Here is a 17,574-nt window from a genome sequence, read left to right as displayed (position 1 = left end):
CCTTGAATACTCAAGTAGAATACCTATTACTGTGTGTATTACAGCTATGGTATTACATGTGTAATTACATGAATACAATTGTTCAGACTAAACTGGTGAAATGAAAGTTTGCATTCAGTTGTACACTGGTCTTAGCTACAGTGGAGTAAGAATACTATGTCTCAGGTTCATTATAGGTGCAATAAGGCTTAATTTAATGCTTCATTACTAGCATTATTATTATTATAAAGGAGAGCATTTTACAGGAGAAATACTTAACTCAGGAACTGTAGGGTTAAGTGCATAACGTAATCTGTAAAGAGTTCGCACATGCTCAGTGTGTTCCCTCTACGCAGAGGTAATGCAAGGGGTTGCGAAGATCTGAGACAGATGAAAACAGCTGTACTTGAAGACCCATAATGCATTTCGGCTAGCATACTGTTCTGATTTTCAGGCTTTGCAGTACATACACAATGGCTGCGCGAAATCACTACGCGATCCTTTAATATGCACCCAGCTGAAAAAGCCGAGGAAAAGGGTACCACTGGACCAGTCTCAAAATGACCACCGGCTTCAGCTCGAATTCATGTCGATTCGCAGATTATTTTGTTATCTGCGGACTTGACACTGAAAGCGGGCTTGAACCAGACGAACTGTCAGGTAAGTGTTGGGCACGGGCTGGGTAACCAATAAGAATCATTCTGCATGGTTTATGTCTTTCCTAGTTTGTTTCTTTTATATAGATTTTAGAGTACAGTATTATATCCATGTTTAAACAATAAAAACATGAGTTTATTTATAGTGGGTTGAAAACTAGTAATACTGTGTACATTAATAAGTAGGACGGCACATCAGTGTTGTTCATACAAGTTCCTATTTTCTAACTTTCCATTTTATGTTATAACGTTACGTCTAGTCGTTTAGAGGGGATTAATCCCAAAAATTTTGTTAGCGTGAAATGCTCGAGAATTGTAGGCCGTCGATGTTCCAGCTGTAATTAAAGACAACGAAAAACTGTTAATGGATTAATCTCCTCCTGAGTATAGCCAGCACTCATTAAGTGGTCAAAAGCAGTAAAGACAGACATTTACATATGTAGATCACTGACCTTGATTGGCTGTTTCAGATCTCACCAGAATAAGACATGTTTATATTTCAACAATTTGTAAATAATAGGGATGTTTCCCCTATTTCCCCTAGTAGTACGTGGAAATTACCATCCTTTCAATGGTAATTACACATGTATAAACAAGCGTATATATATATACAAGCAGGCTAGGCCAAAAATAGCTACATCCAAGAAGCACATCAGATTTCTTAGTTGTTTATGACATCTGAACGATTTGATTGATTCCCCTCTGCCTTCTTACACACTTACCCTCAGTGATAGATTGAAATCAATTGATCAATGCATGGCAGAGTGCAGAAAACAGAGTGAAACTGGTGGTATCAAGGACCACAAGGTTCTCCCTGGGGGGGCAGAACACTGAATATGACAGGATGATGTCATTATTAGACAGGGCCTGCTGTTTCTTGGGAGTGCCATGAGTCTCTAGGGGAGATGAGGATGGTATAATACATAAAGCGGGGTGGGGGGGTGAACTCTTCCTGAGCTCAGGGTGGTGGGTTAGTTGTGTATGAGTTTGAAAATAAGTGAAACTGGTGTGGGAGTGTACCCGAAGATGCTGTTCTTGGTTTTCTTGTCAACAACAGTTATGTTTAGGGAAGGAACTTGTAGAATCTAGGACATTGTTTTCAAAGGACAAGTCAGGCTACATTATGTTTTTGGTAGCCTAGGGTCTACGGATATGTAAGTATGTGCATTTCCCTAAACTCAACTGTTACTCCCAATCAAGCTTTAACGTTTTCTGCTGTAAACATAACCTCCTGTTTATGAATATGTACAAATCAGAACAATAATTTATTATACTGCAGAGACATTTTTGTTAGTCTCGCAGGTGGTCTCAATCATGAATCAGCACAATTCTATTTTGTGTGTGTTTGTGTCTCGTGAGATGTCATTAGTTGCTCTCCACCTCTGTAGGCTCTCTGGAAAGAACAAACCCTTGTATAGTTCAACAAACACAATGAGCATACATCCTGTGCCTTGACTGTACAGTTTCCCCTCATAAAGTATCCTAATTTTACAGTATACAATAATGAGGTATAATGTAGGCAAAAAGAAGACTGTGAACTGCCGTAATAAAAAACATACACAACTCACTGGTTTGTGAACCAGTTAACTTTTTAATCTTTGTCGCAAAGACACTTTTCCTTCCTCTGTGTAAAAGTGGAAGTAGAATCTTTTACAGAAATCAGTCAAGGATGTGTTCACTTCCCTGTTGTTTATCTAGAGAGAATTATGCTATTCAGATTCTTATCATGATTGTCTCCTCTCCTCGAGTACCTGCCTTTCTAATGAGATAGAGACCAACTGGTGAAAGTAAAAGTCACTGGGGTGTTCAGCAGGAGATTGCATGTCATTCAGTAATTCGTCAATCTAGGAAGAGTGAATTAGACAAATAATGGTGGTCCTCTGACCAGAGATTAGACTGCAGAAGACTAGAGGTTAACCTGTAGGTTCCATACTTGGGCTTCATGTTTTCTCCTGCGGTGACTCACTCAGACAATGGAAAGCCTTTTTGGGGGCTAAGGGTGCTATTGGCTGAGTTGATATGGGATGAGGAATTTGTCCTCTTTGCCATTCCATGCATAGTTCCAGGGCCATGAGTGCACTGCTGAGACTTGTAGCACTGTTTGGTCTAATGGTACAATAGGCTCTTATTAGACATGCTTGTTACAGACTGTTTCCTGAGTCTGCCAGCCACATCTAAAGGAATTAAAGCTGTTGGCCTGTCAGATATCTCAAGCTGTGTGTTTTATGTAGAATGTGTTTTGAATGATATGCTTCCAGGATTCCTCCTCTTGTAAGATTGGATCAGCGAATAGGAAGTGACTGTATGGCGGGGATTCTGAATAGTGAAAACTGCCTAGGGCCAGACCCTGATGTAATCTTCCTCATTGTGGTCAAGGATCAACAGGGTAGGTTATAATGGTTAGGGAGCATCTTGTCTAATCATAGAGGATTACAATACATCACATTTGCCCTCCTGCCTTTTTAGCTAGATCCTACTAGCTGACAAAAAAAACCGCTATTACAATGTTACTGCAATGTCGTAGCAAGAGGACAATACGCTGGCAATGTTGTGAGTGTACTACTCTCTATGGGGTGTTGCCACGTCACTGAGACATTGTGGGAATGTCTGTGAAAATGTATCCCTGTGAGTATATTTGTGAATCTCCTCCAGCTGTACACACACGGCTGTTAGCGTTGGCCTTCCTTAAGCTCTGATGTGGTGAGGTAGTGTCGTGATTGACTAGTTAGTGAGAGTGAAACTGGATGGTGCGCAATTCAAATAAATAATGATAAAAATTATGGATATTAAACATTTAGGTACATATAAGTGTCTTATATCAGCTGAAATCTTAAGTTCTTGTTAATCTAACTGCACTGTCTGATTTACAGTAGCTATTACAGCAAACATACCGTGTGATTGTTTGAGGACGGCGCCCCACATCAAAATATTTTTCCACTGGCACAGGTTTCATAACTTTACAAATAGCGATTAAATATTCACTTACTTTTTGAAAATCTTCCTCTGATTTGTCATCCAAAGGGTCCCAGCTATAACATGTAGTGTCATTTTGTTAGATGAAATCATTCTTTATATCCCAAAAAGTCTGTTTAGTTGGCGCCATCGATTTGCGTAATCCACCCATTCAACATGCAGAGAAAGGAATCCGAAAATCTACCCCTAAACTTTGTTTTAACAAGTCAAAATACGGTTATATTTACTCCTCAGATACCCTAAAATGTAATCAAACTATAATATTTCTTACGGAAAGAAGTATGTTCAATAGGAAACTGATTTTAGCAGGTGCGTCCTGTCTTCATTGCGCACGCAAACACGAATTTCCAAGACTGTGTTCCTGTACTAAAACTGATATTTCTTATTCGTTTTTTATGTTACAAGCCTGAAACCTTGAACGTAGACTGCTGACACCCTGTGGAAGCCATAGGAATTGCAACCAGGGAGCTAATTTTCAATATGACCTTATACTTGCCGTTCTAAGAGGATAGTATCTCGCAAAAAAAAAATTCTGGTTGGTTTTTCTTTGGATTTTCTCCTACCATATCTATTCTGTTATATTCTCCTACGTTATTTTAACATTTCTACAAACTTCAAAGTGTTATCTTTCCAATGGTACCAATTCTATGTATATCCTGTCTTCATGGCCTGAGCAACAGGCAATTTACTTTGGGCACGTCATTCAGGCGGAAATTGAGAAAAAAGGGGCTAAGCTAAGGTGTCTATTTAAAAAAATATATATATTTCACCTTTATTTAACCAGGTAGGCTAGTTGAGAACAAGTTTTCATTTACAACTGCGACCTGGCCAAGATCAAGCAAAGCAGTTCGACACATACATCAACACACATGGAATAAACAAACATACAGTCAATAATACAGTAGAAAAAGTCTATATACAGTGTGTGCAAATGAGGTAGGATAAGGGAGGTAAGGCAATAAATAGGTCATGGTGGCGAAGTAATTACAATATGGCAATTAAACACTGGAATGGTAGATGTGCAGAAGATGAATGTGCAAGTAGAACTACTGGGGAGCAAAGGAGCAAGATAAATAAATAAATACAGTATGGGGATGCGGTAGTTGGATGGACTATTTACAGATGGGTTATGTGCAGTGATCTGTGAGCTGCTCTGACAGCTGGTGCTTAAAGTTAGTGAGGGAGATATGAGTCTCCAGCTTCAGTCTAAGCTTCCTACAGCGTGGCCTCTGTTCTGCTGCTCACCGACTGACTGCAGAGACTGGCTAGTGACGGAGAGTGTGGACACGTACACTGCTGTCACCCTGAAAGCTTTACAGTTTATTTCTGGATCGATTGCTCACCACAAATGGTGATTTTTCAACCATCTCTCTGGGCCTTAAGTCACTCTCCCCTGACCTCTACTTCCCGTCTCCTCTCCCTACTAGTCCACTGTCATGGTCTGCAAACAAATATACCATTGGCACATTTCCACTGAAGATTTACCTCACTGTTTTACCAAACAGGCTCAGACTTTTCTGTTTCCATCTATGCTTGCCGGCACCCGGGTCTCACTGGAAATGGCTCTTGCAGACCTGCTCTGACTTGGGGCCAAGCCCAGGATACTTTTCAGTTTAATTTATATAACAATGGCTACTGTGGACTTTAACACCTTCTCACAAAGCAACTGTCGTGATGATGCAGAGGTTGTTGGTTCTGCTTGCTACAAGTCTTTTGTGTCACATTCCTGATGGAAACACACACGTTTCATTGGAAAAGCACCTCTCCCTCTCTCTACAGTAGAGATCCATGGAGTACGTATCCTCTTCGAGAAACAAGGCCTTTGGATGGTTACATGAATGCATTCTCATGCAGCTATTTTGGTATCTCTTGATAACGCCCTCCACCACAACTATACTCTGTGGAGATACTGCAAGCAGTACGGTTCCTGCCGTGTGCAGGCTATGTGTTCTCGGTATGAACTTCCTGCTGCCCCTCTCGTTCTCAGGCTGCTGAGACCCAGTTAGCGCTAGCAGAGCTGCTTCATATACAGTAGCAGCGGTGAGTGGGGGAGCTCTTCTTCTCCCTGGCAGACTGGAGGAGTCACGTGCACACAGCAAACAGACAGCCCAGCACAAGCTGCTCTCACTGACCAATCAGACGAGATTATGGGTGTCATGTGATTAGTGGACTGAGCAAGCTTCAAGCTGCTGTCTCTAGAGTCTATGCAATCAGTCTGTGCTGTGGTGAGTGTGTCGACTAAAGGCGTCTGCACGCTTTCCAGCCGAAACAGCTCAGAAGAGTTTGTGCATATGTCATGACAACATTTTGTGACGTTTTTGTTCGTTTTTGACACCGGTAAGGGTTTTTTCAGCTGTTCGGGCACACAAATTTTTTTCTTGAGGGAAGCCGAAGTCGGTAGCCATAGTCTACGCCCCTTCGTCGGTGATTGGTCAACAGTAGGGATTCTTCAACAAAGTCTTTGTTGTCATTCAATGAGAGACGACTTGTTTTCATGCAAAATTTTAATTGAGAAGTACTGCACCAAACATCTTAGTTGAATGTAAAATTGTGCGGCTAACATCTCCTCGGCAAAAACGTCAAAATTAATGACAGATTTCTTGAGTTATTTTAGATTACACTTCGTCAAAATAGTCTGAATTATACTTGCTACAGCTTTTCAAAATGGACAAACTATTGCCGCTTTTTTCTTGTTTTTCAAATGAAGTTTTTTTATGGGAGTATGCGAGTACACTCGTTCAGTTCGGCTAGCCGAGTTCGGCTAGGCACATAGCCTAACTGAAGCATGCTGACACCTTAAGAAACACAATTAAGGTAGTGTGGTCCATGACGCATGCTCTTATCACCCCTCACAATCTGCTGGGATGTTTGTTGGAGAAAGAGGGGCTTGCCCATACGCTGATCTGGCAGTTTCACTTCAGGTGAGCAGAAGCCTTGTGAAATCATAAGAAACCCCACAATTCAGATCGCTTGTGAACACAAGCTGATTTGTCAGTTTTACAGTGTGGTTTGAGTCACACTGGTCTTTCCATGGCTTGTGTTCTGACTCAAACGGTGCAGTCAGGATGGAGGGGGCTTTCCAGATAGCCCTTTCTCTGATCACCACCAAAGATAGGAGGAGGTTTTAGTGGTGAATTGAACAGCTGTGCCTAACTGACAGCTGTCACTCACCCTGTCTTTCTCAGGTAGTTTTCTGTAACGTGTATAGAGGCTACACTGTACAGTATGTTTGTATTGGTTCACAGAGCCCATATATCCTCACAGGAAGCCTCCGTCATCTTTCTCCACCAGGACTTAAAACAGATGTGTCCTTTAGAGGGTTATTTGTCTTAAGAACCGGAACAGGAGTCCGCCTGGAGATATAGGCCTAGCAATGTTCTGTAACAGTTGGACCCAACACTGTATCACTGTACTGACTAGGTTCTCTTATAAGAGTTCAAGCCCCCATAATGAGCAGACATTGTGACTTGCCTGAGGACATCCATGTTAGAGGAGAATGATTTGAGTGTTTCTGGGGGAGGTATAAAAAATGTCTTCCAATGTAGAAATTGAAAAAGCTGTCAGGAAAAAAAGCAGATTTCACTTTCATAAGGGGGCTCTGACTGTCAACGTGTTGACGTTAGGAATATGGGGACTGAGGGTAGAAATGATAAGGCTGAGGTGAATGAGGATGAGCTGTCTGTCTCAGAATGCCTCTGTGCTGTGACCAGTACATGATTAGCCCCTCCAGATCATGAGCTCTGACGGGGGAACAGAAACCCACTCTCTCTCTATCCACTGCCTAAACATGGCCGGAAGCTTTCCTCTGTAGAGCACTGCATTTCCTTGTGTCCCCCCCACAAAGAGACAAGATAGTCTTCGGCCCCCTCTCCCATTTTCTCTTTGATTTTTAATAGATTTTTGTGCACAAAGCTTCTTAAGATGAGACTCTTCTTTTTTCTTTTTTCATCGAACTCCCTTTGTCCTCTTCTTTTCGTTTCAATAGCTGTGTGTCCAAAGCTGTGTGATCTCCAGAAAGTACTCTTCATATCCAATATGACAGACTAGTAATTATTAAATGTGATCCATTCCAAAGTAACATGGACAGAGGTCACATAATTGTTTGCCATATCACGATCACAATGTATTTTAGAAAAATCGATATAACTAACCAGCTAATATCACTCTCCCTCAGTATGCCATGCACATGCTGTCATTTTTTCTGACACTGACTTTGCCATCAGGGGGCAGTTATATCACTGGCTGCAGCAGCCAAAACGTGGCAAACTTGATGACAAAACTCTCCTTTATGCGACAGTGTTGGGGTGCAGGGTGAGACCAGATTAGCATATGTATTAGCGGCCCTCCTGCCAGGCCGACGTGATTGGCTGGGTCACAACTTGGTTCTGCTGAGCTCATGGGGACAGGCAGCTGACACAACCCGCGCACACACACACGCGTGCGCGCACACACACATGCACACACTCACTCTGAGCACCCCCCGCACTATTCAAACACTAACATCCCTTGAGTTTCCCAGACAACCCCTCTCTTTAATCCCTCAATGAATGACATCACTATAAAGCCCCCCGCACATGCTCAGTGTGGGTCTGCACTCATATTCACTGCCTGTTAATAATTAATAATTCATAGGTGTGTTAAAGGAGCTCAAGTCCTAAGGAAGTTTCCTCGGGCATCTTACAGTGTCTAACTAAATAGTGTTTAAGCAAATCTGTAACCTTGTGGAATTGAATAATGACTGTTGAAGTGTTATACACATGGAAGTATAATTAAATAGGGGAAACAAGTGTGTGTGCCCTTGAAATATCTAGCCCTCCGGTACTTGTTGGTTTTAGACATTTCGGATGGCCCAGCTGGATCTCTCCTTTCTGTACTTTTATGTAATTCAAAATCACTTTTCGACTCGAGAAGTTGATACTGAGAAGAAGCCAAGCCATCCTTTATTGAGCAATACACATAATACTCTATATTCTGAGATTATAAAAGGCAGATTTCTACACTGAACAAAAATATTAACGCAACATGTAAAGTGTTGGTCCCATATTTCATGAGCTGAAATAAAAGATCACAGAAATGTTCCATACACTCAAAAAGCTTATTTCTCTCAAATTTGTTTACCTCCCTGATAGTAAGCATTTCTCATTTGCCAAGATAATCCATCCACCTGACAGGTGTGGCATATCAAGAAGTTAATATCAACAGCATGATCATTATACAGGTGCACCTTGTGCTGGGGACAATAAATGGCCACTCTAAAATGTGCAGTTTTGTCACACAACACAATGCCACACATGTCTCAATTTTTGAAGGAGCGTGCAATTGGCATGCTGACTGCAGGAATGTCCACCAGAGCTGTTGCCAGAGAATTGAATGTTCATTTCTCTACCATAAGCCGCCTCCAACGTCGTTTTAGAAAATTTGGCAGTACATCCAACCGGCTTCACAATCGCAGACCATGTGTATGGAGTTGTGTGGGCGAGCGGTTTGTTGATGTCAATGTTGTGAACAGACTGTCACATGGTGGTGGTGGGTTTATGGTATGGGCAGGCATAAGCTACGGACAACAAGCATTTTTTATCGATGGCAATTTGAATGCACAAAAATACTGTGACCAGATCGTTAGGCCCATTGTGAGGCCTGTTTTTTTTAAGGTATCTGTGACCAACAGATGCATATCTGTGTTCCCAGTCATGTGAAATCCATAGATTGGGGCCTAATTTATTTATTTCAATTGACTGATTTCCTCATATGAACTGTAACTCAGTAAAATCTTAGAAATTGTTGAATGTTGGGTTTATAATTTTGTTCAGTATACAGTATATATACATTCGCTATGGGGTGTGCATGGTCCACACATGTCTTGAGACCTCTCTGCAGTTCCTGACTCTGGGTGTCAAAGCTCAAGTCATACAGAACTGAAATAAATGCTTAACATAAGGAAACCTGCCTTTAAATCCCAGGCAGAGTTCATGACTGGAGAAAAGCTTGTATAATAAGCTAACTCTGCCCTCTCAGCACCCTGAGGCTCTCTCTATCTCCTCTGCTCCACTCTGTGGAAACAGGAAGCCTTTCTTATGAAGGGGGTTAAGACGGCTGCACGGCAGAGGAGCAGATAGCGTTTTTATGAAAGCGATGATGCAGACTGACTCCCTCATTACCTCTCAGCCTGTCTGTCCATTTGATCTCAGCTCTGCTGCTGAGGCAGGCAGGCTGCCATGAAGAAAGGCTCACGCTGCTTCTGTTGAAAGGAAATGGAGACAATTCATTTTCAACATTGGTCACAGCCAGAGGTAAACTGTGGCCAGGCCATGTTGAGTCACATGATCTGGAGACTCCGGTTTGACAAGGAAAGCAATGATTGGCTTCCACTGGGGCTCTGCTTTATCAATATACTATACTGGAAAGAGTTCAGTCTTTTCATAAAGTTAGAGAAAACATGCTTTCAGTCCTACTCATCCTTTGGCATTTGGAATTTCCTCCCTTTGCCATTAAGCAAGGTTTTTACAGACTGTGTGAGTTGGTTCAGTGAAAAAGAGCACATTACCCATGTCTCCTTTAAGACTAGTCCTAGAAGGTCATTCTGTACATGTCACCCCTGGTTACATTGTACATACAGTACATCTCTCTGTGGAAGCTACAAACCCTGAAAGCACTACCAGCAGCCAGACTGGAAAAGCCAGACGAGATTGACAGTTTTTTCTGTTCACCCCTAGATAATGTTACGAAAAAGCCTAGCAAGACACAAGATAGTGTTTAGGGGCAGAGGATTCTTTCACGTTGCCACTAACGTTATCTGAATGCTACATGAATCTGTTCTTACACTAAACAAATATATAAACACAACATGTAAAGTGTTGGTCCCATGTTTCATGAGCTGAAATAAAAGATCCCAGAAATTTCTCTCATTCTGTGCACAAATGTGTTTACATTCCTGTTAGTGAGCGTTTCTCCTTTGCCTAGATAATCCATCCACCTGACAGGTGTGGAATATCAAGAAGCTGATTAAACAGCATGATCATTACAAAGGTGCACCTTGTGCTGGGGACAAAAAAGGCCATTCTAAAATGTGCAGTTTTGTCACACAACACAATGCCACAGACATCTCAAGTTTTGAGGGAGTGTCCAATTGGCATGCTGACTGCAGGAACGTCCACCAGAGCTGTTGACAGATAATTTAATGTTAATTTCTCTACCATAACCTCCTTCCAACATTGTTTTAGAGAATTTGGCAGTACGTCCAACCGGCCTCACAATTGCAGACCATGGCGTTGTGTGAGCGAGCGCTTTGCTGACGTCAACGTTGTGAACAGAGGGCCCCATTGTGGCAGTGGGGCTATGGCATGGGCAGGTGAAAACTATGGACAACGAACGCAATTGCATTTTATCGATGGCAATTTGAATGCACAGAGATACCAGGACGAGATCCTGAGGCCCATTGTCATGCTAATCATCTGCCGCCATCACATCATGTTTCAGCATGATAATGCATGGTCTCATGTCACAAGGCTCAGTAAACAATTCCTGGAAGCTGAAAATGTCCCAGTTCTTCCATGGCCTGCACCAGACATGTCGCCTATTGTGCATGTTTGGGATGCTCTGGCTTGACGTGTATGACAGCGTGTTCCAGTTCCCGCAAATATCCAGCAACTTCGCACAGCCATTAAAGAGAAGTGGGACAACATTCCACAGGCCACAATCAACAGCCTGATCAACTGTATGCGAAGGAGATGTGCTGCATGAGGAAAATGGTGGTCACACCAGATACTGACTGGTTTTCAGATCCAAGACCCTACTTTTTTTTAAAGGTATCTGTGACCAACATATGCATATCTGTATTCCCAGTCATGTAAAAATCCATAGACTAGGGCCTAATTTATTTATTTAAATTGACTGATTTCCTTATATGAACTGTAACTCAATAAAATCATAGAAATTGTTGCATGTTGCGTTTATATTTTTGTTCAGTATAATTAGTTGCTTCATCATTTCACTTCATATTGTTGGCGTAGTCTCCCTCCCCTAGTTGTGTGTATCGTTGTGGTCATTTTAACCTAATTTGCATATGACACGCCCCCACCATGTAACATGGACAACCATGACCCATGTGCCTATGTGTTATGTAGGCATGCCACCCTGATGCCACATTGAGGTTTGGAGAATTAGCTATTTTAGTATTTGTCCAGTAAGTTTCCTGATGTAGGATTCACCATTTTACACTGTGAAAGAATACTTGTTAATTTATCCTGTGTCCAGCATTCATACATACTCCTGGAACTCTGTGGTCCACTGTATTGAACAAGTCCCCCCTTACACACATTTTTGAGAGCTGTCCCCTTTTCCAGATGTGTTGCGTTCTGGGTGTGAAATGGCTGCATTTATTATTACATTTCTGAATAGTGTACAGCAAATTCCATGAAATACATTCAAAGGAAAAATGGGTATGATATCCTTGAATGTGAACGATAGTACATTTTGATAACTTTTATATCGACAGCCAACATAGGAACATGGGTCATGGTAGTCTATTTACTATGTGCAGCATAGGCATGCCACCCGTAGTGCTATAATAAAGTAGTGTCAGTAAGGTACATACTTACCTGGTACTTTTGAAGTGAAGTAGCAGACCGTAATGAATGGTTTGATGAGAAATGATTGTTCTCACCTGGTCCTCAAAGAAATGCAAGGATCCTGTTCTGATTAACTGACAATGGAAGAATAATGGGTAGAGGGCATGAAGCTTTTTGCTTTCTCTTAAGGTCACAGTCAAAATGACCTCTTAGTGTTTGTCCAGTAGGTGTCCTGATATAGGAAGCCCCCTAGGAATTTTAAAAGATATCAGAACAACAATTTGCATTATTCTGTATGAGACTCCTCCATTGATACAGTACATTGAGACAGCAGTCAGGTGTGCTGTATGAAAAGAGGACCACTGGTTTTCCCCACGATTGTCTCAGATATTTGTGAACAAATGGTTCTCTGCTCTCACAAAGGGGTCTCCTGCCCACAGCTGTGTGTCTCCAGGTGTTTGGCTGCGCATCCCATTCTCACAGGAAAGCGTCTCTGCCGCTTCCTCCCTGTCTGTCTTACTAATCACCTGCCGCTATGCTGCTGGAGTCAACATGGAGTGAACCCATCCATCTCAGTCCACTCAGTTATTCATGGCCAGTGACTGTAATAATATAGAGGATTTTAAAATCCCCATCCATACAAGTGTCTTGGATAGATGGAGTAGTGTAGTTATTCATTACCCGTCTTGTCCCCTTGGCGTAAAGAGTTACTGGTGGCTGTTAATCAACAGGGCTGATTTACTAAGCTCTCCTCCATATGTTAGAAGTATGCCCTTTCTTATTTCTCATTCAAGAAGTGATTAAACCCCTAGATCCTCTACCCCTATCCCATTAATCTCTGCTCTGTTATGTTTTCTTATACAGCCGCCTTGTGGACAGATTGCGCTGTAAGACGAGGCTGCTGGCCTCCCTCATCTTCATGTCAGTGTGACGTCTGATGTGGTGTAGTACAACCCCAAAGGATAATCCATTGTCCTGAGAGGTGGGTTTGCTCTGAAGGCGCCTCATGCTCAAGAACATGGTGTCGTGTCGTGCACTTGATTGAGTTCAACGGCACGCCAGGTGGGTGGAGTTTGCGCTAAGGACCAATGGAATCGCTGCTAAAATTCAAACCACATCCATCTGGCGGTCGCAGCAAGTTAAATCAAGCACTTTCTCTCCGGATGAAAGATGGGAACGCTCATGCCCATGGTTCTGGGGGATATGGATATAGTACTTAGAAGGCAGTAGTGTCTGTCTTCTTCCTCTGTTTCTTGTTTATGCACTCTCTCAGCAGTGTGCAGGTTTTTTGTTCTCACGACCGTGTGTAAATAATGACTTCTGCTGTGGCGCGGTGTTGGGCATTTGTGTGTGGAATCCCAACAGGCCCAGTTAATGGAGTAGAAAAACACTCATGGATATTTCAGAGGGAGGCCTTGCTCTGAAGGCTGTGAATAACACAAAAATAAGCTGTCTCTCCTCTGTGTGAATGAGCCAAATGGCCCATAGCTTTGCTGCATTTTTGGCTGGGCTCACTTAGTGAGAAGGTCATGGTGTCTTTGCTGCGATCGGTTTTTGATATGTTAGCGATGTCCGCATGAACATTCTGCTGTGATGATGACGAGTTGAGCATTCTGATAACTGAGAGGCATGAGGCATCTCTGCTCTCCTGAGTCATTCCATCCTCAGCTCAGTTGGCCGTGATGGCACTAGGCATGGTATGTAGGTTGAGGACAGGAGGGGGTCTGTTCTGGAGGCAGTCCCTGGCACGCAGGACTAGAGAGAGAGAGCGGAGAGTCCAATGGCGGCAATCTTTACACCACTCCAGCCGACAGTTTGTATTGCTTATGGTGATCTTAGGCTTGTGTGTGGCTGCTCTGCCATGGAAACCCATTTCATGAAGCTCCTGACGAACAATTATTGTACTGATGTTGCTTGCCGAGTCAGTTTCCAACTCGGTAGTGAGTGTTGCAAGCGAGGACAGTGGCCTAGTACTTGTAACTTTGGGTAGTCCATGGATGAGACCAGTACTGTGTGTGCGTAGGCATGTGTACTAGGCCTACTGGCAGAGAAATTATGAATTCAGTGGCCCATGACAGTGTCTTTTTAACACCCACAAATGCTTGTTAAACAAGAGTGTCAATTTATCACTTTTTTCTTGGCTATTAGGTGCCCTGGCTTGTACAGTATCCAGAGGTAACTACAGAACAAGGAAAACCAGCCTTAACACTAACTTATACAGTGATGTATAGGCGTAGTGTTTCGTGGTGCATTATATAACATGCATTATACTAACTTCCGCATTATATTTTCAGTATTTTTTCTTTAATGTAGTTTTGGGGGCTTCCTCACTGAGGAAACCTACTGGACAAATACTAAAATAACACATGTTCCATGATTTGTTAGGAAATAATGATATGGACTCTAATTGGCATGTACATTTCTCGGTCATGGGTGGCACACAATGGGATATGGGGTAGGGGAGTGGGTGGGGTATATGCAAATTAAACATTAACATATGAATGGACTTATAGTTGTACAGTAGCCAGGTTTTCATGACTGGATAGATAGCATGATGAATGCCGTGTTCTCTGTGCTCTCTGTTTGTCTCCTGTCTGATTGTGCCTAGTATTGTTGACATACCACTCCATTGTTTGGCTAGTCTAATTGTTCACATTCCTGGCCTAGTTTCCAGCCCAGCATTCTAGGCTATGGACGTGAAAGTAAACAGCAGATTAAGCAGTTAATTCTACAGCCACGATTTTCTTGCCCAGGTACCCCATTCCAGGCAAACCAGCGACCCAAGGACCCCCATCATATGTTAGCAAAAGAAATGTTAAATCACGTCTTGCCTTATCAGGTGAATGACAATTGTCCCCCACGATGAAATTGGGGAGGGGACAATGGATCTATGTCCATCCATTTGTACGTTAGTCACACAATATCTCAGACAGCACTGGGACGATTTTGACTAAACTTGGGTGAATGATGCGTCTTGCCATAGAGATCCGGCATTTACAAAATTACATTGATTGGTCAAAGGTGGGAGCTATAGTAATTAACTGACGTGTTAGTGAGACGCGATATCTCTATTGGCCCAAGGGGGGGCACTGCATCATTCATCTGGGACAACTTGTTAACTGTTGCAAAAGGTAATCAACATTTTAAAATGAATAGATTTGGTAGATATTTTTTCATTATTTTGAACTCCCCACATTACAATTAGAAGAGGAAGTGTAATCTCTAACATAGCCTATTAGCTAGAAAGGTAACGGCAAACACATGTTTGCTAAGAACAGCTGTTTAGCTGGTTAAACAAAGTCAATTCATTTTTATTTTCTTCAAAATAATTTACAAGTTAACATTTATAATCAAATTTAGTTAAAATTCTAAATAATCAACAATTCAAACAATAAGCAATCAATCAACTTAAGTTAATGAAATGAGAAACTAACAAAAGACTAAAAAGAAATGCAGTCAATAAAAAACAGGTAACAATCATCAGTACATCAATTAGTCAGTCAGTCAGTCATGGTTGGTCTGGTGCAGTGGTTCCCAAACTTTTTGTAATCCCGTACCCCTTAAAACATTCATTCTCCTGCTGCGTACCCCCTCCAGAACCAGGGTCAGCACACTATACTATACGATACATGTAACGGCTTTCTTCTGTGGACGAAGGATCGGACCAAAGCGCAGCGTGGTTAGTGTTCATCATTTTTAATTAAAGCCAAATAAACGTGAACACTACAAAATACAAAACAACAAAATATGAAAAACCGAAACAGTTCTGTCTGGTGCAGACACATGAAGACAACCACCCACAAAATCCAACACAAAACAGGCTACCTAAATATGGTTCCCAATCAGAGACAATGACTAACACCTGCCTCTGATTGAGAACCATATCAGGCCAAACATAGAAACGGAAAACTAGGCACACAACATAGAATGCCCACTCAGCTCACGTCCTGACCAACACTAAAACAAAGAAAACACAAAAGAACTATAGTCAGAACGTGACAATACATTTATTAAACATAAGAATGAGTGTGAGTTTTTGTCACAACCCGGCTCGTGGGAAGTGACAAACAACTCTTATAGGACCAGGGCACAAATAATAATATAATAATGATCAATAATTTTGCTCTTTATTTAGCCATCTTCCATTTAAAACCTTACTTGTTCATCAAAAATTGTGAATAACTCACCACAGGTTAATGAGAAGGGTGTGCTTGGAGAGAGTCTCAGTCTTAAATAATTTTCCACACACAGTCTGTGCCTGTATTTAGTGTTCATGCTAGTGAAGGCCGAGAATCGCCTCTCACATAGGTACGTGTTTGCAAAGGGCATCAGTGTCTTAACAGCGTGATTTGCCAAGGCAAGAAACTGTGAGCGCAGCCCTATCCAGAAATCTGGCAGTGGCTTCTGATTAAATTACATTTTCACAGACCCACTTGTTGCAATTTCGATGAGGCTCTCTTGTTCAGATATCGGTAAGTGGACTGAGGCAGGGCATGAAAAGGATAACGATTCCAGTTGTTTGTGTCATCCGTTTTGGGGAAGTACTTGCGTAATTGCACACCCAACTCACTCAGGTGCTTCGCTATATCACATTTGACAGCTTGATTTAATTTACACACAAAAAATCATACAATGATGGAAAGACCTGTGTGTTGTCCTTGTTAATGCAGACAGAGAAGAGCTCCAACTTCTTAATCCTAGCCTCAATTTTGTCCTGCAAATTGAATATAGTTGTGGAGAGTCCCTGTAATCCTAGATTCAGATCATTCAGGCGAGAAAAAACATCACCCAGATAGGCCAGTCGTGTGAGAAACTCGTCATCATGCAAGCTGTCAGACAAGTGAAAATTATGGTCAGTAAAGAAAACTTTAAGCTCGTCTCTCAATTTAAAAAAACTCGATAACCAGCGCACTTCTTTATCTTGTAAAATCATTACACGGTCGCTGCCCATATCATTGCATAGTGCAGAAAATACACAAGAGTTCAGGGGTCTTGCTTAAACAAAGTGAACCATTTTCACTGTAATGTCCAAAACGTCTTTCAAGCTGTCAGGCATTCCTTTGGTAGCAAGAGCCTCTCGGTGGATGCTGCAGTGTACCCAAGTGGCGTTGGGAACTACTGCTTGCACGTGCGTTACCACTCCACTATGTCTCCCTGTCATGGCTTTTGCGCCATCAGTACAGATACCAACACATCTTGACCATCAAAGTCCATTTGATGTCACAAGGCTGTCCAGTACTTTAAAAATATCCTCTCCAGTTGTCCTGGTTTCCAGTGGTTTGCAGAAGAGGATGTCTCTATACCAGGAGCTGTGCCAGGCCTGCCACATCTGCTGACTCATCCAGCTGTAACACATATAATTCACTGGCTTGTATGTGAAGCAGTATTTGTTTCAAAGC

The 17,574-nt window shown here is 42.1% G+C and overlaps 1 protein-coding gene and 1 pseudogene across 5 annotated transcripts in view; one reads left to right on the top strand and one right to left on the bottom strand.

Moving 5' to 3' along the window:
- Window positions 1–351: 351 nt before the first annotated feature.
- LOC139562815 (DENN domain-containing protein 5A-like) overlaps window positions 352–17,574 on the top strand; it is a 75,488-nt gene continuing 58,265 nt past the window's right edge. For 2 of the 5 annotated variants that reach the window (XM_071380915.1, XM_071380914.1), the window contains exon 1: window positions 355–639. In XM_071380915.1, the coding sequence (XP_071237016.1) occupies window positions 540–639 (100 nt within the window). In that variant the 5' untranslated portion in view covers window positions 355–539. Of the gene's footprint in view, window positions 640–17,574 lie in introns of all 5 variants that reach the window. The other 3 variants (XM_071380917.1, XM_071380916.1, XR_011672451.1) reach the window with 2 other exon arrangements.
- Window positions 14,493–14,543, bottom strand: LOC139563369 (U7 small nuclear RNA; annotated as a pseudogene).

This window comes from Salvelinus alpinus, chromosome 33 (assembly GCF_045679555.1).
Source record: "Salvelinus alpinus chromosome 33, SLU_Salpinus.1, whole genome shotgun sequence".
NCBI lineage: Eukaryota > Metazoa > Chordata > Actinopteri > Salmoniformes > Salmonidae > Salvelinus > Salvelinus alpinus.
Note: the sequence above shows the minus strand (reverse complement) of the source record. Positions and strands in the feature narration are given on the sequence as shown.